Below are 24,871 nucleotides of genomic sequence, written 5' to 3' on the forward strand. Positions count from 1 at the left end.
TGTGTTTGCTCCTCCCTTTGTGCTGTGCAGGGAGAGAACGACTCCCTAACCCAGCTGCAGTTTTGCCATTTGTCCCATCGTCACCAAAAAGCTGCTGCTTCCTCCTCCATCTCATCAAATCTCTTTAAAATCAGGTTTTGAAAGCAGCTTTTTGAACTCCTGAGATCCATGTTTGGTCTCCTTCCTCCTGCTCCCCCTTCCTTTGTTCCTGGAGGTTCAAGCTGTGGGCGTTGGGGTCCCTTTGGTCACTTCCCTTTGGTCATTTCTGGGCTCGTGGTGTTGCAAAATATCTGCATTAAAGCAGCCCTGAATTGCAGCAGATTTCCAGCACCAAAACTTCCTTAGAGTTGGTTGGGTTCCATGAGGGGTGGGGCTGAATGGAGACTCTTGTTTACTTTACTTGGGATGGAGGGATATCCAAAAGGACCTGGCAATGCCCATTTTCTTATTTAACTGTAATCCCAAAAAATAGCCTTGAGCGTGGGCAAAGCAAACCCCCTTTTAGGATCAGAAAAATCGCATTTATAGGTACTGGAATGGTTTTTGTCATGGTCTCTTGTTTAAATTGGGTCCTTTTTCTTGTTTGGTTGGGTTTGGGGGTTTTTTTAAGGGTTTTGGGTGTAAAAGATGGTGCAGGAATCCCAGAATCATTGAGGTTGGAAAAGACCTCCAAGACCATCAAGTCCCCACCTTGTCCCCAGCCCAGAGCACTCAGTGCCATGTCCAGGCCTTCCTTGGACACCCCCAGGGATGGAGACTCCAAAGCTCCCTGGGCGCTTCCAGTGCCTGAAACCCTTTCCATGAAAAGATTCCTTCTGCCCTGGTAAATTCTATCAGAAACCACTCATGGTCTTCTCCTGGAATGTAGAAAATATTTCTTCATGTAAAGAGTTGTCAAGGCCTGGAAGAAGCTGCCCAGAGCAGTGGTGGGATCACCATCTCTGGAATTGTTCAAAACCCACATGGATGTGGCCCTTGGACATGGTGAACACGGTGGCTCTGGGTTGATCACTGGACTTGATGAATTAAGAGATCTTTTCCAACCTTAAAAATTCCATAATTCCCACACAGACCTTTCAGATCACACCTTTGGTGTCTCTCCTGTGTCTGTTGGGGGGTGCTGGACAGGGATATCTGCCTTGAGGTTAATCAGTTATCCAGCAATTTTTTCCCTACTCCATCTACAAGCTGTGCTTTAAAAGCACCATTCAGGAAAAAAAATCAGGGAGGCAGAGATGATATTCCATGAGAGTTTCACTTCAAATCCATGGGCAAGCCTGAAGGAATCACCCCCTGGCCTGGGTTTATCTCCTGCAAACGCCGAGGGTAAAACCTGTGCTCACACAAGGCTAAAACTGGATCTCTGCAGGGCAGTGGGAGTCTCACGTGACACAGCAGGAGAAATTTGTTTAATCTGCTTTTTATTTCGAGGCTTGCTCGCTGTCTGCTGGCAAAAGCCCTTGCCAGGTGCCTTCATGGTGTTGGGTTTAATTTGTTCCTGCTTGAAGTGTGCGAGCAGGGAATGGCAGTTTGGGATGGGGAGGGAAGCGGGCTGGGATCGGGGGAACAGCTGCTCACAGGGTTCTGAAGCTGCCAGAGCAGCCTGAAGAAAGATTTAACGCCCAGCAGGCACCTGTTGGGAGCAGCTCAGCTCCTCGTGGAGGCACGGGGCTGCCGGGGGCCTGGCCGGGAGGAGCGGGCGGAACGCGTGCGGCGGGTGGTGCAGAAGGCTGGGCATGGCCGCGGGGCGAGTCCTCCCGTGCTGCTGAAGGGATGGGCTTCTTTCCTCCACGTGGGCTCGCCTGCTCGTGGTGCTGGCATCGCTTGTCCCGGGCCTCTCCTGGCTGCCTGTTCCCATTTCTCAGCCAGGCCTTTCCAGCCCTTCCCGTTTCATTTATTATTCCCTGTGGGACATGTGGGCTGTGTGTCCCACAAGCTCTGCTTTTCTTCAGGTTGGACATCAGGGGAATTTCTCCATGGGAAGGGTTTCAGGCATTGGAAGTGCCCAGGGAGGTTTGGAGTCCCCGTCCCTGGAGGTGTCCAAGGAGGTGGCACTCGGTGCTCTGGGCTGGGGACAAGGTGGGCATCGGGCACAGCTTGGACTCAATGACCTTGGAGGGCTTTTCCAGCCTGAATCCTCCTGGGATTGTGTCCCTTTGCCTGTGGCCAGCCTCAGCCCTGCTGTCTTTGGCTAAATTAGGAGGGAACCCTGGGAATACTCTGGCTTCTCTGGGCTCTGAGCCCTTCCTGGTGCTTGTTCCCCTCACTCCCTGGGAGGTCATTGGCCGTGTGAGGATTTTCAGGGGTGGTTGAGATGTTCAGAATCCTGGAATGGTTTGGGTTGGAAGGGACCTTAAAGTTCACCCAGTTCCAACCCCAACACCTTCCGCTATCCCAGGTTGCTCCAAGCTCTGTCCAGCCTGGCCTTGGGCACTTCCAGGGATGGAGCAGCCACAGCTTCTCTGGACAGCAGGAGTTCAGGGAATGCTGTTTCCCATCTCCAGGGACATCTCACCCTCCCTGACCAGTGTGGGCACCTTCTCCTCACCTTGAGGCCAAGCTGGAGAGCTCCTGGTGCCGCTGGAGTTCATAGGAACAGGGCTGAAGTTATTTGCCTTCCACGAAGACAGAGTAATTAAATACAGTATGTACGGATCCCTCAAATTGACAGCCGCCCACAGAGCTAAAAACAGGAAATCCATTAACTTCATTATTTAAAAAATAAAATAAAAATCCTCCCAACTGATTCCTCTGTCACTTAAAGTTCTGCATGGAAGGAGGGCTAATTTAACGCTGCATTAACTCCCTGTTATCACCCTCCTGTTACCTAAGTAGTTCCTAATGACTACCCTGGAGAGCACTTGGAAGCTTTTAAAAGTTTTTATGCTAAATTTTATTTTTTTTTCTGGGGAGTTTATACTTGAAGAACAAAAGTTCCTGCTAACGTTCTCCCAAATCCACCAACAACAGCCAGAACTTTCCTGGTGGCTGCAGAAATGTGAGGTACCCCCAGTCTGAAGGAACTCTGGTGAACAAGAAATGGGAAATATTTCATGGTGGTGGTTGGAGATGGGTTTGGCTGGGGGAAGCTGGGTCAGATTTTGGGTTTGTTGGTGTCCTGGGGCCAGGGTGGAGGACTGGGGTTATCAGCTCTGCCCAGGATGTGGTGCCAGAGGGGATTCTGAGCTTCAGCTTCCGAGCTTTGGCTTTCAGAGCCCTGAAAAACCTCAAGACCCTGCAGGGCTTGTGAGAGGTGTCCCTTTGTTGTGGGGTCTGGCAGTGAGAGGCGCCGCTGAATGAGAAGCAATAAATCACAGGCTTTCCTCGTTGTCTCTTCCTCAGAGATCTGATGGGCAATTTCTTCCAGTTTTAATCATTTATCCTTTATCATTTCTCCTTTCTCTGTCCTGGTTCAGCTCTGCTTCTCAGAGCAGCATCTCAGAATTCTGGGGGATTTTTTTGGGGTGACCTTGAAATGAATCATCCTTGTTGCTCTGCAGTGTATTAAAGTCATAAAGTTGAAACTTTGTGCTTTATATTGATCAAAAAGGGAGCTTTGCTGTGCAAGTGCCTGGGAGTTGCTTTCCCACTGACTGGAAAACCGGAGTTATTTGAATATTAATCCTCACATGTGTGCTCTGCCTGTTGATAGAGGAGATTCAGAGCTGCTCTTCGATGTTCTTAACAGGGGGTTGATGTTTATGGGTTGTGGTTATTGGTTTTTCCATTAGGAGTCACCACAAATCCTGTCCAGTTAGAGGGAAACTGGGAAAACTCAACATGAACTGGAGCATTTCTTACATGGTTTTGTGCCTCTGTTTCTACTGATACTGGAAAGCTGGGGGGTGAAAGGAGAGAGTTTGTTGCTCTGGGATGGTTGTCATCCTTCTGGAAAAGGAAAAATGACTGGGAAAAAGGTAAAAAACCCAGAACTGGGTGAAGAACCCTCTGCCCCAGGCTGCAGTGGAGAGGGAAAACCAGCACATTCCAACAGGTGCTAACTGGGACCTGTGGTAGCCAAAGCCAGCTGGACCTGGGGGTAATTCTGCAGTGGATGTGAGTGGGACCAATATTCCCACGGGAGATAAACGAGGTGTTTGTGGTGAGCTGGCAGGAGCAGGATTTGGGGTGTTTCTGGAGTTTTGACTGGAGGTGTTGTCATCTATTGTAGGGATGGTTTGGAGCTTTGCTTTCCTCTGAGGAGGTTGTAATGATCCACAGGGATCATCCAGCCCAGCTCCTGGCCCTGCACACCCCAAAATCCCTCTGTGTGCATCCCTGGGAGCGATGTCCAAATGCTCCTGGAGCTCTGGCAGCCTCAGGAATGGGACAGTTCCCTGGGGAGCCTGGGCAGTGCCCCAGCACCCTCTGAGGGAAGAACTTTTTCCCAATAACCCACCCAAACCTCCCTGCCCCAGCTCCAGCCCCTGGCCAGGATATCCCGAGGTCCCCAGCAGCACTCAGATATTTCCAACAGGTGCTTTAACGCTCGAGCTGAAACCAAACCACGCTGGGTTTCAGGGAGGTGGGCTCGGGAGCAGGTCTGATTCCAGGGAAAGTTGGTCTGGATTGGATATCTCCCTCCCCTTGGCTGCTGGACTGTCTGACACACAATATCCACAGGGAGACAGCTGCACTGGGAGCTGGAAAATCTGGATATGTTGGAGCAGCATTTGTCTGTGCAGTGCAGACGTGCTCTCCGTAAATCTGATGTACAGTGGGATTTCTGTACAGCGAGAAACAATTGGCTGTTTTCACCTTATCCCCTATTTCAGGAAGGGGAATTAATAAAAATCAATTACATGAACTGCTTTTGGCATAGCCAGGTGTGAGGGTTGATTTTGGCCAGGTGATTTTTTTGAGTCAGAAAAACAGAAAATAAGAAAATTCATTACCTTTGGAGCTAATTTTTATCTTCTCCTGAAGGCTTTCAGCCCTTGCCTCCGTCCCTGCTTTCTCCTGGTTGTCCAACAGAGTGGTTTGGGATGTGGAGACTGGGGGAAAGGGACTGTGCTGGCTCCTCTACAGCCATTGCCAAGCTGTGATAACCTGGGATGGTGAATTTATTGATGGTAAATAAGATGAAAATTGGGCATCACTTGGCGTTGAGCTACGAATACAAACCCTACACTGCATGAGGGATTCGAGCGTTTGAAAGAGGCAAAACACTTGGAAACCCTAAAAGGAATATGGGAAAGCATATTTAGGTTTCGGGTTTGCTTCCTCCCTTCCCTCCTCCCCTCTGGCACATCCCCACTGCTCCTCCTCCTTCCCTGCCCCAGCAGAGACCTCTGGAAAATGCCAAACCGTGCATTTTGCCACATCAAGTTCCGAGCGTGTCCCAAACCCTCGGAGCGCGTGTGGGGTGAGTGCAGCCGCCATTGGCGGTTGATTTTATTCCTTTTTTTTTTTTTTTCCCCCCCAAAAAAACCCAGCCTGTGGCTCCCTCTCCGGCTGCGCCGGAGATAACAATGGGGGGCTTTGTGCTGCCCTGCAGCTGCTGAAATTTGACGAGATCCAAGTGAGGAAAACAGGAGCAGGTGGGTCAACAACGTGACCCTTTCGTTCCCAGCAGTATCAGTGAGCCCCAGGATGGAGCCCGGAATAAGGATGTGTTGGTTGGGGCTTGGAGGATGGCAGTTGTCTCTTGGAGGGAGCCCTGATGGGGTGTGCTGCTGTTTGTGGGATGGGTTTCACACCCAAAACTCCAGGACTGGGGAATGTTGCTGGAGGTGATAAACTGGCATCGCTACAGGCAGGAGATCTTCACTCCCTTCATTCCCAGATTGTTTATTGGTTTTTGGGATGCTCCATGGCTTCCACATGGATGCTCTTGAAGTTCCCAATGGTCAATATCTGCCTTCCCATCCCATAGCCCCAGTGGGGCTGTCCCAGATATGGCTGCCCCTGGATCCCTGGAAGTGCCCAAGGCCAGGTTGGATGGGGCTTGGAGCACCCTGGGATAGTGGAAGGTGTCCCTGCCCCTGGCAGGGGTGGCACTGGGTGTTCTTTAAGATCCCACCCAAACCATTCCATGATTCTATCCCAGTTTCTTCTCTGAGTCCCCTCAGGTCATGGAGATGACTCCTTCGTGTCCATGTTTGGTGCCGTGTTAGAACCACCCTACCAAATGTCAGGGGTGGGAATTGCTGCAGTCGGAGGAGGGCTTGGGATGTGCTTCCCACAGCGTTTGATGCACGTGGAGGATGTGGCTGTGCTGGGCTCCTGGCACTGCCATGTCAGCAAATGCCTCTCCTTGTAGAATCCTGGAATGGTTTGGGTTGGGAGGGACCTTAAATCATCACCTTCCTCACCTTCATCACCGCTCCCATTTGATAGCAGCAAGAGGAGGGCAAAACCAGGGAGAGAAATCCTGGAGTTCATGAGCTGGGAATGAGGGTCCCTGAGGAACCAGCTGCTCCTCAGGGCTCCCCTGCCCCGGTGGGATGGCCTGGCTGATCCCTTCAGGCGTCACAGCGTATTTGGGCTCTGTGAACCCCTGGATGGTGTTCAAAGGTGGCAACGCCCAAACCTCAGCAGGGCTTTGACTCCAACCTCAGACCTGTCTAAGAATCCAAAGGATTTGGAGTCTGAAGCTTTTAGGGCCGATGTGAACAACTGTGTGTGAGTCAGCAGGGAGGAACAGGAGGTTCTGCCGATGGATTTGGTAATCTTGGGCCTGGTATCAGCTTACAGCCGAGTGAGGGTGAGCTGGAGCCCAGCTCCCCCCTCATATGCTGAGCTGTGGATTCCCTTGTGCTGTTCAGCACGTTCATATCCTCAGATCTTCCTGATTGAGCTGGAATTTTCATAGAAACCACAGCACAGGAGCATCCGGGATAATGCCACCATTCCAAGTGCTTCCACTGGTCATGGAGCAGCATCCAGCAGCACTTTGTTTGCACAAGGTGAAGGCTGAAAGAGGAGTGGGCTCAGTGGTCTTAGAGGTCTTCTCCAAGCTCAGTGTTTTTCTAGGAATGATGGGTTATGGCCAGGATGAGTCCATGCTGGATGGAGAAGGGGAGAGGGAAGGCTGTGGCCAGGAGGAGGTCCAGAGCAAGGACATGGATCGATGGATGGAGGCTGGGAAGAAGCATGGGGGTGATGTATCCCAGAAAACTGATCCCACATGGGCAGCTGCGGAGAGACTCCGTCCCTCAGGAAGGGGGTTGTGAATAAATCAGAGCCTCTCCAAGCTGATCTGACTCTAAACCTGGTTTTAGCAGGACCTTGTGACGTGCCCTGAGGTCAGGAGCACAGCCCCACATGTCACATGTGCCCTCACCAGGGAGCAGCCGGAGCCAGGCAGGATTCCACCCCAAACTGGAGGAATTTTTGGCCCAGACTCCTGACCCGGCCTGTGACCGCAGTTTGTCCTTGGCTGCACTTGCAGTTAAGCCCGGCTTGGGGCCGGCTTAGCTGCCGAGCAGCCGGGGATGCCGGAGGTCTGTCCCAGCAGCTGGCAGCGCTGTTTACTCCGTGCTCCGCCGTCCCCTTCCCAGCACGGCTCCCGTCCGCTTGTGCCGGCTGGTGCCAGGATTCCGGCCCGTCCCTTTGGGATTAAAGCACAGGTGCAAGGTTGAACTCGTGGTCCAGGGAGGCCAGGCCACACCGGGAAGGCTTCGCTTGGCTTGGGCCACGTGGGTGCTGGGAGCATCCTCCTGGAGCCACGGGATGTGCAGGAATTGCCCAGCAGGATCGCGCCATCCTTCCGTGCCCCTTCCCTCCACCTTCCTGGGAATTGGGGCTCCAAACAAAGCAGGGGGAGCTGCTGGTGTGCCCTGCTGGCTGAGGGCAGTGCTGCTCTCCCAGGGAAGGGATGCGCTGGGATGAGGGAGGGTTTGGATCCTACCCCGACACCCATCTCCACGCAGGGCAAGGCAGTGATTAACATATGAAAACAGGGATAACAGTGGGATTCTTGTGCGGGCAGGAATGAGGGAGATCTACGACCCTTTTGGTGCCAGTCAGCCCCGGAGCTGGGTTCAGGCACAATTAACCTTTCACTTTTGGGATGAGCCGGTGCTTTCCTGCTGCAGCTGCTTTTGGGACAATATTCCTCACTTCTGCTCCCAGAAACGTTAATTTGGGCAGCTGGGGGGGCTGTGCTGGGAACCACAGGATGTGTGGAGGGAGGAGGGGGAGTTTTTATAGCTTTGATGTGTCATAATCTGAGTTTTAAAGATTTCATTTTGATTTAAGGGGCTTTGTGCTCATTAAGATTAAAAAGAGATGAGGTTCCACGACTGTAATTGAACATATTTTGAGGCAAATTCCACGTGGCTTTGCTTGTGTGACAACATCAAATCAGGGCTGGAAAAATCTTGGGGTGGAGGATCAGGGGGCTCAGGCTGAAGGTGGAAGGGATGGATGGGTTTGGAATGGGTTTGGAATGTATTTCCCTGCCTTTTTGGGCTGGCTGAAGGGAATTGTTCTGGATCAAACTGGTGAAGTGTCTGGAGAACCCTTAAGAAGGAACAGGAGCTGTGGACACTGCGTGGTTTAATTTATGTAGCTGGGAATATCGGTGCCTTAATGCTCCAACAAGGAATTTTCAGGAATTCTCCTCACCAATGTGCCTTTTTTTAGTGGTTTCAGAGTACAATTATATCACACAGAAATATTTGAGAATCAGAATAATTGGAGGTGGGACAAAGCTGCAGCAATTTAGTTCTGGCAGGGATAAATTGGTGCTTCCAAACGTGGTGGGGGTTGGACTTCACCTGTCAAAACAGAGCTCTGTGTTCTGCCTCTCTTGGAATAATCATTCCAATATTTATAGGCTGGGATGGAGGAGAAAATGCAAAATACAGATTTGCATGGATTAGGTGGAGTCTGGCTGCTCCAGAGCATCCAGGGAGCAGGTTTGTGGTGGGATCCCAAGGCTCTGCTTTGAGCTCAGTCCACGGTAATTTGGTTAAATCCAGGGATGTGTAAAATCTAGCAATGGGTAAAAGTGGCCCAATGGACAATTTTGTTACTATTTTGATTTTTCTTTATGATTGAAAATTCCAGGCTTCTCATGACACTGAATGTTGATGACAACAAGACTTAATGGGATCTTAATTAGTGTCTTTTGAAGCTAAAACTGCCCTGTTTTGACACAAATCCAGCCCAGCCCGTGGCACTGCTGGATCCATCCATGACTGGAGGAATCAGTGGCACTGCTTGGTTGTCCCCTGTCACTTCCCAGGTCCCTTAAATCCCATTTTTCTCTGCTCCACAGAAGTTACTAATTTTTATAGAACACCCCCTTTTTATGCCATATGTGCTTGGAGAAGAACAACACAACCCAAAAGCTTCCTGAGTCCCCCCTGCGTGGGGTGTCTGGTTTAGGGCAACTGGTGTCTTAATTTCCCCCCAATTAACCTTAAAAAGCATTCAAGGTGGGGTTTTTCAATGCTTCCATTTAAATTTAATTCCAGGATAACTTCCAGCACCTGCACCATAATTATTTCTTTTTTTACTTCTTGTTGGCCCTGCAGGATGGGAATCACAGCTCCTGGAGACAGGATTCCTGGGAATATTCCTCTGCCCGCTCTGGACGCTGTCCCGCCTGCCCCAGCGCTCTCCTCCTTCCAGAATTGTCATCTGGGCCTTCCGCTGGCTGATTTTCAGGATCATGCTCGGAGCGGTGAGTGGGAATTCATGTTCTGCTTCTTGGAGCTGACAGCAGCAGCAATGTCCCATCGCAGCACCTCGGAATCCGTTGGTTTAGGAGTTTTTCCGGTTACAGGGAAAAGCTTCCTGCTCTGGTTTGCAGGATCCTTCAGCTCACTCCTGGTGTTTGTTTTGAGGAGGAAAAGCAGGAGGAAATGATCACTGTGGATGTGTTGGTGCTGCACTTGTGTGGCTCTTGCAAAGGAATAAAAGGGAGGTTGGGCATTGTGGCTTTTCCATAAGACTGTTGGAATGCAGTGGGTAATTCCCAGCTTTTCCCGGATTTCTTCTCCTTTGTGTGTGCTTTTCTGAGATGTCGCTCTCTGCTCTGTGGTTCCAAACAGAACAATTGCTGCAGAACTGTCCTGGTGCCAGAGGGAATTCCCAGGCAGCTTGTAAGGGAATCCATCAGGAGCAGACACATCCCTGTTAAAATAAAGGTGTGGCAGGGGTGTTATCCCGTCAGCTCCGTGTGCTTGGATGTTCCAGAACATCCCAGAACTTTAAGCTGAGGATCATCGCTGTAGGAGGAGCGGTTGGGTTTTTTTTGGAGTGGCTTTTTTGGCTTGGAATTTTTTTCAGGGATTTCAGGGTGATGATTTTATTTGGGGCATTTTTCACTGATGGGATCGGAACCAAATGTCAGCACAGGCCCTTCATCCCTGAGGGATGGAGGCTGAATCCCGGGGTCTCGATGCTACTTGGGATTCAAGGAATGCCTAGATGAGGCACTCAGGGCTCTGCTCTGGTTGACAATGTGGGGATTGGTCACAGGATGATGATTTTGGAGGTCTTTTTCAACCTAAATGATCCCAGAATTCTGTGGATCTCAGTTGTGATGCTGCTGATTGAATGAATGGACAGCCCATGGCACCAAGTCTAGCGAAACATCCCTAATTTCCTTAAAAATTGATCTGATCACCAGTTTGCATCCTGCTTTCCTTCTAAACTGGGATCTGCCTGAGCTTTGCTCCTGCTGATGTGTCTCATATATTCTGAATTCTGGGACAGGCTGGATCAAAAGGAAAACTGTGCTTCCCAAACATCTCTGTTGCTGTTACCTCTGCGCTGCTCTCAGCTTTACCAGGAGAGCAATAACTCTCCTGATATTTTCAGGAAGAGAAGTGTCCCTGTGTGCCTGGGACGCTGATATATCCCCAACAGGCATGGGAGAGGAAAACATGGAAAGCTCATTAAATGGGGACCCCCACAAGCAAGTGATTGATGGGATATTTAATGTTTTGGGGCCCAAACTCGTGTAGGATTTCTCCTGGGCCGGGGAAACGGCGCTCACAGGCAGCAGGAAGGAGAAGGATCCTCCTGGAATCCAGGTGCACCTAGGGCATCTTTGGTTTCCTCCTGACCTGGCCAGGAGCTGAGCATGTGCTCCAGTGTGTCTGGAGGAGTTTTTCCTGGGTGGCGTTGGCAGTGGTTGTATTTTAGGCAGGAAGTTCGGCTTTCCCGCACGGTTCTCCTGGGATTCTTCGGGCTAGTTGGGGTGAGGCTTTCCTTGGGAAATCCTCCAAGCATTCCCTGAGGGCAGCTGGCCTTTCCTCACCTTGTGCCAGGTGTGAGGGGAGCATGCTGGAAATGCTCCTTGGGGTGGGCAAGGCGGTGTCTCCTCTGCAAGGTGATGGCTCCAGGTTCTCATCCCATCACTCTCCTGTTCTCCACGGGTGGTTCCTGAGCCGTGGGGCTGATTTCACTTGGCAGCCCCTTTTCCCTCCACTCAGTGTCTCATATTTGGGATCGTTTTCCACGTGGAGCTCTGACCACCTGGACTTCGCATTGAGCAAACCTGGTCTGGTGGAGGATGTTGGAGGAAGGTTTGGAACGGGATGATCTTTACGGTCCCTTCCGACACAAACCATTTCATGATTAGGGAGTTGTGCTGTTTTCAGGCTAAACCTCCACCCTGAAATCATGTCCAGACCTTGCTTTATTTTGCACATTTCCCCTGGAGCTGGCTGGGCTTGTTTAGGGGTGACACAGCACCGGAGAAGTGGGATAATCCCGGCTGTGGTGGGAGGCGAGGAGCTCAGGCAGGCGCTGCTGCCGGGGTTTGATTGGCAGCGAGTGCTGGGCTGAGCTCAAATATTGCTGCCTTTTTAAAAGGCATAATTACGTGATTCAATCTATATGTTTGATGTTCCTAATAATCCATTAGAGCAGGATGTAAAGAGGGGATGCTTCCCAGGAACACGCCGAGGCAACAGAATAGGGGCTCTTTGTGTGAGCCAGCAGCTTGTTAGGCAATAAGTGCTGCAAGCACACATTTGCAGGGCTGGTTTCCCTCAGAAGAGCTCGGTGGTTTGATGGCTTCGTCATTTTGTTTGTGACTCTCTGTCACTCGGATTTCTCGAGGCTTGGAAGATGCCAAGTGTGGATTTGTGATCCCACCAGAGTCACGAGGTGGGAGGCAAAGGTGTGTGCTGAGATTTCTGCTGCTCCTCAGGGGAAGGGATGAGAGGAAACGGCCTCAACCTGCACCAAGAGGGTCAGATTAAATATTAGATTTTCTTTTTTTTCTCTGAAGGAATGGTCAGCACTGGAATGAGTTGCCCAGGGAGGTGAAGTCACCATGGAAGTGCTCAGGACATTGGATGTGGCACTTGGGGTTGTGGTTTAGAGGTGCTGGGCTGATGGTTGGACTGGATGGTCCTGAAGGTCTCTTCCAGCCCGGATGGTTCTGTGATTCCGTGTTAACCAAGCCACAGGGACTTCCCAAGAGGAGCAGCCCCGCTGCCAGCAGGGTCCTTGACTTGGTGGCACTGAGGTGTTTTGTCACCTGCAGCTGCCTGGGGACCCTGCTGTGCTCTCCAAGCCTTGTCCCTCTCTCCAGTAAACACAAATATTTTATCCAGCAGGCAGAGTTGGTTTTCCAGCTGCTCCATTCCCTGTGGAGCTGCTGTTGGGGTCGGTGGTGGGATGGGTTTGGGGTGGTGCCAGCCCCTTCTCTGAGCCCCTCGCTGTGGGCTGGGGGTCCTGAGGGGGCTCCTGGCAGCCGTTTTCCCAAACTGCAGAGTTTAATAACCCCTGGTTCCCAAGAAAGGGACTGATTGGAGCTGTGCTTCCATGGACCAGCATCTCCCTGAATCTTGTGGATTCCCAAAACCCAGTCCCATTGGTGCCAGCTCTGCCTGGAGCTTTTGGGGGAGCTTCTGATTGAATCCCCATCCTGTGCTGCCAAGGTGAGGCTTTCCCTCCCAGATGGAAGAGTTCCTGCTTCATTTTTGGGTTGTTTTGGAGTTTTTTTGGGCAGCAGCCTTGCTCAGGAGCTCTCCATCAAACACCACTCGTGGCTAAAACCCCATTCAGCAAACGTTAGTCCTGGGCTTTTTCCTGCAAGGCTTGAGAGTAGATGACAACTTCATGGAGTCCATATATCCTGGGGAATTCCCTGCTACAGGTGAGACCCACGTGCTGGGGGGAGCCCAAATTCCTGCCCACAGATGGATTGGAGCTGATGAATTGCCAACAGCATCCTGGGGAAAGCCTGGAGTAGCTCCTTGTGCCCTGAAAGTCATCAGGGATTGTTGATACAAACCATAAAACTGCGTTTCTGTTTCTTCATCAGTGGAGGGGCTGAGGGACATTGTGTGAGCACGAGCTCAGAAATGTGAGAATTTCATTGGCATCAACACCTGCCTGCAACTGCAGCAGCACTGAGCACACCTGGGAGCTGCAGGAACACAGGGAAAGGGACGGGAGCGTGGGAATGGGATCTCAGTGGCGTTTGGGAGGAGTCCTGGAGCAGCAGTCCATCCTCCAGCCCTACACTGGGTGAGGAGGCAGTGCTGGGGGGCATCCCCTGATGTCTCTGCCCTGGGGTTTTCCTGGGTTGCAGGAGCACCATTCCCTGGCTGACTTGTGGGGTGGGAGCTCTGGCTGCATCCTGGGGTGCTTGGATGGTGTCCATCAGCATTTCCTGGATCTCTCAGCACTGCTGGAGGACTCCTGGGTCACGTTTGCCCCCTTGATGATGTTCTGTGTAAGGAATATTATCCCGGAATGGTTTGGCTTGGAAGGGATCTTAAAACTCATCCGCTTCCAACCCTGAGACCTTCCACTGTCCCACGTGCTCCAACCTGGCCTTGGACACTTCCAGGGACAGGGCAGCCACGGCTTCTCTGGGAAACAGGGAATAATTCTCACTGCTGGGGATGCACGGAGGAGGTGCGGGAGCTTTGAGCACTGGGGGTGCATCAGCACATTGGAAAACTGGAAATAAACAGGGAATGAAGGTGGAGCTGAGCCTTGCAAAGGATCCCAGACATATGGAATAAGTTACCAGGGAAGGTGGCTGGAGCAGAGAGTGTAAGTGAGTCTGAGACGTCTTGATTAGTTTCTGCAGGAAAGGATTGGAGAGTGGAGTGAAAAACCAGGGAAACAGGATTTAAAGCACATTACCACTTTAATTTAAAAGTGCCCAAAGCAAGGAAATTCAGATTTAAAGCTGCCAATCTCTCCCTGGCTGCTGCAGGTGTTGGGGCTGGGAGGACTCCGGGGTCTGTGTCCAGATGGGTCCTGGGGCCATGAGCCCAATCCCAGACCTCAGGTTTGTCCCAGGAATGAGATCCTTTAATAGCTACGTCCTGTAATAATTTTATTATTTATAAGAGAAACATATTTTTATTTAATAATCTGCCCTTGACATCTTCCCTGTGTGATTCCCTTAAAACTTGCAGGATCTGGGATTTGATCCCTCAGGAAGGGTTTTCTTCCCCCTTTTAGGCTCCCATTTTGGAGAGCCCTTCCCAGGAGTCGCTCCCTCTGCTCCTCCTTACATCCTGCATGAGATCCTGAGGAGCACACGGGGAATTTAGGGAAACCCAAAAGCGACTTTTCCACTTGGGATCTGTGGCTTAGCCGTCCCTCCCCTTGCTTTGCTTCCTGTAAACAAAATTTCTCTTTATTTTTTTTTTCCACTTCCCAGCTTTCCCTTTCTGATTGTCAGACTGACCCCTCTCTTCCCAAATCCAGGCTCAGCCTCTCTGAGCTGTTCAAGAACTTCCTCGGAAGTGGCTGCAGAACAGAGGAGTTGGGAGCATTTCTTGGCAGGCAGAGACTTAGAAAATAATTTCAGTCCTTTGCTGTTTCAAAGCTACACAAGAGATATTTTCCCCTTCTGCAGGAGGATAAAAGATCATTTAAAGTGACAGTTTTGGGGAAAAAGTGGTGCAAAAAGATCTATAATAACCAATATTTTTTCCCCTGAAATTATCACCATTTTTTCATGTGGCTTTGTCCATCTTTCTCAGAGATGTGTTTTCACAGAAAAATGATCAATTCCTTCCAGATTATTTATACACCACTTGATATTTAATATGTTTTTAAATGGTTTTGGATTTTCTTTGCTATTAAAAAAAAAGTATTTCTTTTAACCCACTGCAGCAAATCCTTTTAGAACCTTGCGGTTCGTGTGAAACTCTTCGTGTTCCTTGTTTTGTTTTCGCTTGGAGCCTGTTAAAAGTGTCAGGACGTGGGTGGCATTTGAAAGGTTACTGGAAAGGGTGGGGCTGTGATTAGCTAAGAAGGGAGATGAACTTTCTGGCAAAAATAAGGAAGACTTTGAAGCAAACAGACTCTGGATGCCTGCAGTAAAATCGCGTTCGATGGAATCAAATAAAAGTTGGAATTCAGGCGATCCCGACGGCAGAATCCAGCGGATGTAGATGTCAGCTCGGTGACAAGCGTGCCCTGATCCTGGGCATTATGGCCCTGAAATGGAGAATAATTATTCTAATTTGTTTTATTACATTAGCGTGGGTAGGAGGGAAGAAAGGGAGCTTTCTTCGCTGCCTTTCTCATTATTCCTCGGCGAGCTCGGCGGGGCCAGCTCCCGGCTCCCGCGCCGGGGCTTCATGGGAATTTTTGGAAAATGATGTCTGCAATGTTCTGACCTTTGCCGTCCCAGCTGCAGCCTCCTCCTCTCTGCAGGGATCCCACACTTGACTCCTTAGCAACCTCCTTTGTGCCTCTGATCTCTCTCCATTTGTCTGGTAATAGCCCTTGGCAGCGGGACTTGTTGTTCCTTGGTGGCTGGAAAAGGCTGGAGCCGCCAATGCCAAGGATTTTGCAGAATCCCTTTCACCCACTGCTCGCAGCGCTGCCTTCAAAGCCCCCCAGATGCTGCTGCGCTCCTGGTGGCTTCTCAAAGGGGCTTTTTGGGGGAGCTGAGCAGGGGAAACAGCAGCAAATAAAAGGAAGCAGAAGTCAACACCAGGGAATTCTCCTCCGGGGCTGCGGTTTCCGCCCGTGTGGGGCTTTGTGGTTGTGGTGGCTCCGGTTTGGCTCTGCTGGCTCAGCCTGGGCCTGTTCCAGCAGGATGTGCAGGTTCACCTGAGCTCCTGCAGGTGGGACCTGTCCTGGGGCCAGCTCGGAGCCCCTGTGTGCAGGAGGGGACCAGGCAGGTGGGGTTTGTTCACCTGGATCGGCGCAGAATCCTGGGATGGTTTGGCTTGGAAGGGACCTTCATGGGCAGGGACACCTCCCACTATCCCAGGCTGCTCCAAGCTCCATCCAGCCTGGCCTTGGACACTTCCAGGATTCTCAGGATGGTGTGGAAGTGCCAGGCTTGGAGCTGAACAGGGCTGGCTGTGGGCTTGGAAGGGATGGGTAAGGTCCGGAGCAAAGCAGAGTCAGCTGAGGAGCATAAATCTCATTCCCTGGCTGAGGAATCGTGAAACACGGAATGGTTTGGGATGGAACAGACCTTAAAGAGCATCCAGTCCTACAGTCCCACCCATCCATGGGCAGGGACACCTCCCGCTATCCCAGGTTGCTCCAAGCCCTGTCCAGCCTGACTTTGAACCCTTCCAGGGATGGAGTATCCTGTTCTTCCTCTTTTCATGGAAGAAGCATCAGGAATCTGAATTCAGTGAGGTTGGTGTGAACATCGGGTACCACTCTGGTTCAGAGCTTTGCTTTGCTGCTGTCACAGCTGTAGCAGAAGCTGTGCCTGTGTCACCTGTTCCCTAAACGTGTGACATTCCCTAAAGAAAAGAAAACCCGGGATCCAGCTCATCCTTCCTGCAGCACGGACCTCGATCCGTCGGCAGGGTGGGAGATGTGGAAGGGCTGGAGTCCTGGAGCTCTGAGAGGTTTCAGACCCCCAGCAGAAGTTGGTCTCGTTGGATTCCTCGGATTTAGGTTCTTTGGGAGCCTCTTCCAGCCCTGCCCTGTTGGCCATAAATTATTTCATTTTTAGATTTCACCTTAGGAAGCCCCTTCCTCTCCCATGAACTGGGGTCTGAATTTGTTTCAGAACACCCTGGTGAAGGTTTGGCTCTCACAGAGATGCTGAAACCACTTTTCCTGTGGGTAGCAGAGGTGGGGAGTGCTTGGATCTGGGATTTTCTCTGGAAGCATTTCTTATTTATAGCACGAGCAAAATGAAAATGTAGGATTTAGATGAGGATTTCTGGGTGGGTTTTTGCCCATCTTTTGTACAGCAAAGACAGAGAAAGGTCTTTAAATTGCCTCTAAATTTATAACGTGGGTGCCCCGTTCCCCACCCTTGCCTCTGGAGCCGGGATCAATAGGGAATTTTGCAGACATAGCTTGAGTCACCAGGCTTTTGCTCAGCTTCCCGTGCTATTGGCCTGTCTGTACCATTTTTTTTTTCAGAATTAATTTTGGGCTGAAAAAGTCTCAAAGAAGTGCTTTGTTCCTCCTTGACACTCACTCCAGGGGAAAAAAAAAAAAAAAAAAAAAAAAGGAAAAAAAAAAAGGAGAAAAAGGAAAAAAAAAAACCCGTGGAAAATCTGACATCTGCATTGTAGAGAAAAATCAATAGATAGGGAGGAATATAATTATCCCCCACTCCTGAAGGAATTTTTCAGATATTTTTTGGAACAGTGACTCATATGGGCTTAGGGCTTGAATGACATTTTAATTATTCCGGCTTTTTTTCGGTTTGAATCACCCGAGTACAGCAGCCTGGAAGGGGCACAGCCATCCCGGGAAGATGAGAGGGCAGGATTTGGTGCTGGAGCCAAGCTCTTCCCTCCCTTCAGGTGAGGGGCTGGATCCCCCCTGGATCCCCCCTGGATCCTGTTTGCTGGCATCCTGTAAATAAGGGAACTCTTCCTCTGCTTTGGGAATCTTTTATTCCATGTTCCAAGTGTAAAATCCTCGTGGAATTGTCTGATGGTGCATCTGGAGCTGAGGCTTGTGCCTGGGTGGGATTTTTTTGGGAATGGTGATTAGGGATGGTGGTGAGGGAGGAGAAGGAGCAAGGGCAGTGCTGTGGGGTTTGTTGGGATGTGGGCAGGTTTAATTAGAAGGGAGCAGCTAATTAGGAACTAATTGGGGTGAACACAGGGAGGAGAGAAAGGTCTGGAGAGAACCTCCCATTCCAGGGGGTTTGGGCCCTCTGCCAGGGGTGGCAGGACCAGGAACTCTTCCCCACTCTGTGTCCAGCTCAATCCCAACATCAGGAGCTGGGAATAATCTAATCCAAGGAGCAGTGTCCAGACGTGCTCCTCTCCCTGCAAAAACCCAGTGGGAAAACAAGGACCCATCCTTTTCTCCTCCTGGCTGTGATTTGGGAAGGCGAATCCCAGGATTCCGGGCAGATTCCGATTTCGGTGCCCTTAAACTGAGGAATGCTGAGCCTTTGGAGGAGTTTGCTCACCTCTCATCCCAGTTCCATGTTGTGCTTCCTGTGCCACCAGTGGGATTTCTGCCATGATTTAAGGAAACTTATGGATTTAGGAAAGAAAAGCTGTTCCTAAACTTCCTCCCTGTGGCTTCATTCCCCCTGAAATCCCTTTTGTTGGACGCTCTGGATGCCAAGGAAAGAGAGGGGGCGTGTGAGGTGACTCTGTCAGGCAAGACTAGAATTGATTGAAGGGATGATTTGATTTCCATCCCCAAAATCCCTTGGATACCGGCTGGATTCAGGAATCTCCTCACATGAGAGAGAATTTATTAATCATAAACAGCCAGTTTTGGTTGGAGTTTTATAAGCCAGACAGCATGAAGGCAGCAGGATCCATTTTTGCTGGGAATTTGCTGGGAAATAGATTTTTTTTTTTTTTTTTTTTTGGTCTGATTCCTCGTGGATCAGCTCAAGTGAATTTGTGGCCACTTTTCCTTAAGCACTGTAGGGAAATATCAGAGCTTCAGAGCTTGTGATGGTGCTGGAGTAAAATAGGGGCTTATTTATCTCTTATCTTCTTTCTCTCACCTGGCTCTATCTTATCTAACAGAAATATACGGTGGTGAAAGTCTCCCATGGTGTATCCAGAGTTTGGGAAGTGCCCTTCGGGTGTGATCCCATGGATGCAGAGCAGGGCTGGTGGATGGAGTGTGTGGGGACAATGAAACGCAGGAATGCTATTATCCACCATTAAACTAAATTAAGAAACAAATCCGAAATGTGATTTTCCTTGCCCTGTGAGAAATGCTGCTGGATTTAATGGCCCTTAATTTGGGGAGCCTGGAGTTTTCCACGTCCAAGCAGGTGCTGCATCTCCATCCTGCCCCGAGCTCCTGGGCTATGACCTGGAGGAAGCAAACCTGGCAGGGGAGGAGGAACTGAGCCCATATTTCATCCTGGAGCTTAATTCAATCCAGGGGCAACATTTTCTGCTCCTCCTGCTGTAAATTCCTGTGACAAGGACCTCGGGTTCCTCCTTCCCAGGCCAGGAGCGCTCATTATCCCAAGGAACCGGAGTGCCACGAGTGCCCGACCCCGGTGTCCCTGCAGCCACCAGCCCAGCAGTGGGAATTTAATAATCCAGGCTGGAGCTGGATTCAGAGAGAGGCCACAGAGGTGAAAGGGCCTCTGCTGGTTCACTTGGCCACCTGTTTGCTTGCCTTGAGCTCAGATTGGATTTGTATTCCTGAAAATTTCCTGGTTTCCGGGAGTCCCCTCGATGTGCAGAGCTGGTGTGGGGTGCCTGGTGCTCAGGGATCTTTTCCACCCTCAGCAATTCCAGGATTCTGTGATTCCTCCTTCTCCTTTCCTGCCTCTCCTCAGCAGAGCTGAAGCCCCAGGACAAGGGGATTTTCTGTGCACCTTTGGCTCTTGTTCCTTGGTGCAAATCCTTGGGAAAACTGGAAAACTCAGGTGCCAGTGTGGGGGTGGAGTGGCCTCGAAGACAGCTCAGGGTAAAGCTGACTTTGAAACCCTTTAATGATGGGAGTGGGAGGTTTTTATGCTGCAAAACATCTTTGATACGAAGAGCTTTCAGTGACTTTCCTGTCTGAAAGCTTTCTAGTAAACAAAAAGGGATGAACTGCCTGAGTGAGTGGAAAATTGGGATTTTCAGAGCGCTGCTTTTCCCTGATCCTTGTTTTAATTGGAGTTTTAATTATCCCTGCTGAATAATAGTGCTTGATAACAGCCCAGGGAAGGGAGAGGAGGGAAGGTCATCAAGATAACTGTCCTGTTTTAATATTGCAGCATTCCTGCCCAGAGCTTCCTCCTGTGGCCTGGCCCTGCCGGCGCTGGAGCTGCAGCACATCCTGGGAGATGCTATCGCTGGGTTCTGTAATTTTGGAAAAGCTGGGAGGGCAGGACAGGCTGGAGTGGCTGGGGAGGGGAGGATGGAGCCATGGCTGTTGGCAGTAAGGGTGTCTTGTCCCTGCCCCTCCTGCTCCAGAGGGATGGAGGGGAGAGTGCTGGGATGTGCTGAGTGAATCCCTGGAGATAAAACTGCTTTGCCATCCCAGAAATGCTGGCTGATATCACTTTGCATCCCTTTTCTACCAGTCGGGAGTTCATAAACTCTGCTCTGCCCTGTGCTCTCAGATGTCAGACAGACAGACATATACAGCTCTGGATACTGGATATTTCTGAGGTCTGGACAGTTTTGGAGGGTCTTTAATTGGAATTTTGAATTCCTTTTGAGCCCCAAACATGTTAAACTTCGTTTAATGCTGCAAGTGAAGATTTGTTTTAGTGTGAGCAGGGAGGCTGGAGCAGAGGAGCCACTGTGGTCTCTTCAAACCTGTTCCAATTCTCTTGGAATTTGGATGGAATTCATAATGCCCTAATGCTGGAATCTCCTCCTCTGAGCTCAGATTTTAGCACTGGGAGGTCACTGATCCCTTTCCTGCTGCAAATGTAAGGAAGCCTCAGGATGCTCCCGGTGGAGCAGCAACGGTTCCCAAAACTCCCAGAAACTCCCGGTGTTTTTGTCCTGGAGAAAGCAGGACCATTATAATTAGGGCACTGTCAGAGGTAGGCAAATACCCCCTAATTGTATGCAGATGACAGAGCTGCTTCAACCTTTTGACTAGTGAAGCTTTCCTCAATTTGGGATATTGTGATCCTAATCAGGGACCTCTCCTGGACATCAAAGCAGGCCTTGATTGCACGGCTTCCTGCTCCAGCCCATCCCTGCCCAGGTGTCTTTCCTGCTCTGGCCGACTGATTCCTTTCTGCTCTTCATCACTGAGGCAAAGAAATTTAATCCCGATATTGCTGCCAGCCCTGGAATGGACCCAGTGATTTGGAAATGTCCCTGTGTTGTTGCCCTGAAGTCCCGGTGCAGGGGATACCTGCTGGTCTCCCTGCCAACCTCTAACCTGAGGTGGGGCAGAGCTGTCAGCAGTGCAGCCATCTGTGCTTGGAGCTGGCAGCTTCCTTCCCCTGCTCCTCTTTTGTTTCTCTGATTACTTTGATTGCATCTCTGTGTCCAGCTCTGTGTCCCTGTTCCTGCTCTGTGTCCCCCTCCCAGCTCCATGGCACTGCTTCCTTTTCCACAGGCAGCAGAGGTGGCTTTGCCCGAGGGAAGCAGTGGGGTTTGGATGTTAAAATTGTGTATCTTGCTGGGTTTTGTCTGTTGTCCCTGGTTTTTCCTGTTGCTGCTTCCCAGGGATGCTGGGAGCGATGCCAGGAGCCCAGGGCTGCTCAGACCTGAGCAAAGGCTCAGGTGTGGCTGAGGCTTCTTCCTTGAAGGGGAATTTGGCATATTCCACAAGGATTTATGCCAGATTTTCAGTAACCAGGCAGTGGAATGAGTCACATCCATTATGTTCCTTTGGGAACAATGACTGGACTGAGGCTGTGGATGTGCCGTGGGTCTTGTTCAGCCTCTGCAGTTTAACCACAGAGTGTAGCATCTTGAGACACAAAATAAAGTAAAATAAAATATTTGTGACCATATTTTTGCCCTTTTTCCCCCCAGGGGCTGATTAAAATCCGAGGAGATCGCTGCTGGAGAGAGTTAACTTGCATGGATTATCACTACGAGGTGAGTGGTGTGCACACAAAACCTCATTTCTCTTGTCTGCTTTTCTTTTGTAAAATAGTTTTCCCTTACCTCTCCTCTCCTGCCAGGCGAGCTCTGCGTGTTCTCCCTCTTGTTCCCAGCCTCTGGCAGTCAGGCCATGTCCATGTGCCAGCTGGGTGATGCTGGTTTGCCCAACCACAATCCCAGAAGTCCCATTTCTCTCCTTCCCTCCCATCCCCATCATGGATCCAGGAGCAAACCTGAGCCTCAGTGAGAACTTCCACTGCAAAACTGCTGCAGGGCAGGGACAGAAAGGAGCTTTCTGTGGTGTTGTCCCAGCTGACACTCCCAAAATGTGACAGAAACAGAGCATCCCTGTGCTCTCCAGCACGCAGAGAGATCGCTGGCAGTTCAGAACTCCGTGGGTTTATCTTTTTGGCATCTGTTGCAGTGATTATGTTGCATTCTGATTACGAACTGGGGGTTGTGTGCTGGCTCTGGGGCTCCTCTCCTCTCTGGTTACAGAGGCAAACTCGGCTCCCCCTCTCTCCTCACCTCTATTTTTGCATTTGAGTTTTCTATCAATGGTACAAAGGAGAATGCTGCGTCCAGCGATGCTCTCAGGGTGAGGAGCTCTGGGTTGGTGAAGGGAATGGTCCTGAAGGAATATTTCCTTCCCTGGATTGACATCACAGCCACTGCCAGTGGCCCAGGCTGTTGTAATGCCTCTGCTCTGGAATCCATGTCCATCAAGTATTTGGGAAGACAAATCTGATGGGGAGTGGCTGAGGGAGCTGGGAAAGGGGCTCAGCCTGGAGCAAAGGAGGCTCAGGGGGGACCTTGTGGCTCTGCACAAGTCCCTGACAGGAGGGGGCAGCCGGGGGGGTCGGGCTCTGCTCTCAGGGAACAGGGACAGGCTGGGCCAGGGGAGGTTCAGGTTGGACATCAGGGAAAATTCCTTCCCTAAAAGGGTGTTCATGCTTTGGAAGGGGCTGCCCAGGGCAGTGGTGCAGCCCCCATCCCTGGAAGTGATCAAAATCCATGTGGATGTGGCACTTGAGGACATGGTTAGTGGTGAATGTGGTTGGTGTTGCTGTTGATGATCTTAAAGGGCTTTTCCAACTTTAACAATTCCATCACTTTATGAAATAGAATTTTGCAGGTCCTAAAAGCTCTGTTTGCCTTTTCAGCTTTAAATCTCCTTTTCTGTGTCACTGTCATTTACTTTTACTGGGCTTCCCCCCTTTAGTGTGGGGCTGTGCCTGTCCAAAAGCTGCTGCTCCCTCGGCTCTCACACAACACCGAGGATCCAACTTCATCCCGAGTAAAACTTGGGATGAAAGGGCCCTGCAGTGCTGTCATTCCTAATCCTGAACATGGAGGTGGCTGCAGTAAATTATCCCAGTAAATTATCCAGTTTTGCTATCCAGGCACCTGGCAGCACTTGGGGAAAATCCAGCTCTGAGCCAGCCCCCAGCCGGCTCCGCCGCTGACCCCAGCCCACAACAATCAGTCCCAATAATCCCAGCTCTCCCAAATCAATCCCAGCATCAGGTCTGGAGCCCAGAGGGCTAATGAAGACCATTCCTGTCATATCCATAAGGATCCCTAGCCTGCACAGGCAGTTGGGACCAGGGGCAGGGGGCAGATCTCGTTATCAATATCAATTATTTTAATCCGAACAAAAGAGGCTGTGAGAAAAGGAAAATGAAAGAGACCAAACTTTGTCCACCAGCAATAACAGCACAAAAATCCCAAAGGGCTGGGATTCACCTGCTGATTTCAGCCAGAGGGAGGGAGAAAAGGGGGAAGATGAAGGTACCTCTGTGAGGGAGGGAGGGAGGGAGCTGGGAATCTGCTCATAATTAGGATGATAAAAGTGGGGACTGGAGCAGGTCAGGGATGGATTTGGGCCAGATGGAGTGTGCTGGGATGTATGTTGGCCACCCCAGCTCTCCTGCTCCAGCACAAGCTTCATCCAAGATCTACATGGGCTCCTGTGCCAAGAGAATTAATGGAAACACATGGCCTCCATCCCTGCCTGGACTATTTATTTGTAGTAGAACCTGTAGCTCTGCTCGTGGAAGAGGACATTTCCACTTTTGTCGGGAGTGGTGGATGGAATAGTGTGGTGGTGTTATGGTTAAATGGGTCCTTTTCCCTCCCTCTTTCCTTTCTGGGGTATAGGGCCTTAATCCCAGCCTTTCTGGGGCTCTGCTCCTCACTGAGGGCTCTCTGGGTGATTGGAGAGGGGAGTGACATGGTTGGCATGGGAGAGGGATTTTCCCACCAGCCTGACCCTCCTGCATCCCTGAGGAGCAGATGGGATGGAAATGTGGGAGAGAATTCAGGCTCTGCTGGAGGTGGAGAAGACTTTGCTGCAGCACCAGGCACAGCTTTGGCACAGGAAGCTGCCTGGAGCCTGGGGTGGGGGTTGCTGGATTAATCGTGGCTGTGGGTGCCAGGAGTTCCAAACTCCAATCCCAGCTTGGCAAAGCACCACAAACAAGGATTTTAACCTCCTTCTCCGTGGATTTCTGTGCTATCCAGGCCAGGGGCTCCAAGGTGGGTGCGTGGTTTGCGCCTGGAGTGTCTCTGGGTTGGGGTCCTGGTCACCATGTCCACATGGACACACCTGGGTGGCACCTGGCAGGAGAAGCCCTGGAATCTGCCATGCCTGGGTTTATTTATTCCTTTTTGGGGGTTGCTATTGTTTCACTGTGGTTAGAGGGCTCTTTGCTGTGCAAGAAATCCCAGGAAAAGGGAGTTTTCCTCAGTGGAAGCTGTTCCTGATGCAGCTGATGCAGAGGGAAGCTGCTCTGGGCCTCGTGTCTGTTTGGCATCAGGGTTATTGGGATTTACCTGCTGTGGACACCAGGCTTGACCAATCCATGTGCAGGGATTGCCGGCTGGAGCTGTAATTCTGCTTCCACTGGAGCCTCTGGCATGGATCCCATGGTGTTCAGGGCATCCTGCCTGCCAGGGAAGGCAGAGGCAGCCTTGGATCTCTGCCTGTGCAAAGG

At 50.8% G+C, this 24,871-nt stretch overlaps 1 protein-coding gene across 1 annotated transcript in view; it reads left to right on the forward strand.

Annotated features, from left to right (window-relative positions):
* Positions 1–9,511: 9,511 nt before the first annotated feature.
* The window catches only part of LOC309578923 (lipase maturation factor 1-like), a 98,585-nt gene continuing 83,225 nt past the window's right edge, over positions 9,512–24,871 (forward strand). The window contains exons 1-2 of the mRNA XM_082291877.1: positions 9,512–9,634; positions 21,804–21,869. Coding sequence (XP_082148003.1) covers positions 9,623–9,634; positions 21,804–21,869 — 78 coding nt within the window. The 5' untranslated portion in view covers positions 9,512–9,622. The remainder of the gene's footprint in view (positions 9,635–21,803; positions 21,870–24,871) is intronic.

The sequence above is a fragment of the Coloeus monedula genome (assembly GCF_965178545.1).
Source record: "Coloeus monedula genome assembly, chromosome: 16".
NCBI lineage: Eukaryota > Metazoa > Chordata > Aves > Passeriformes > Corvidae > Coloeus > Coloeus monedula.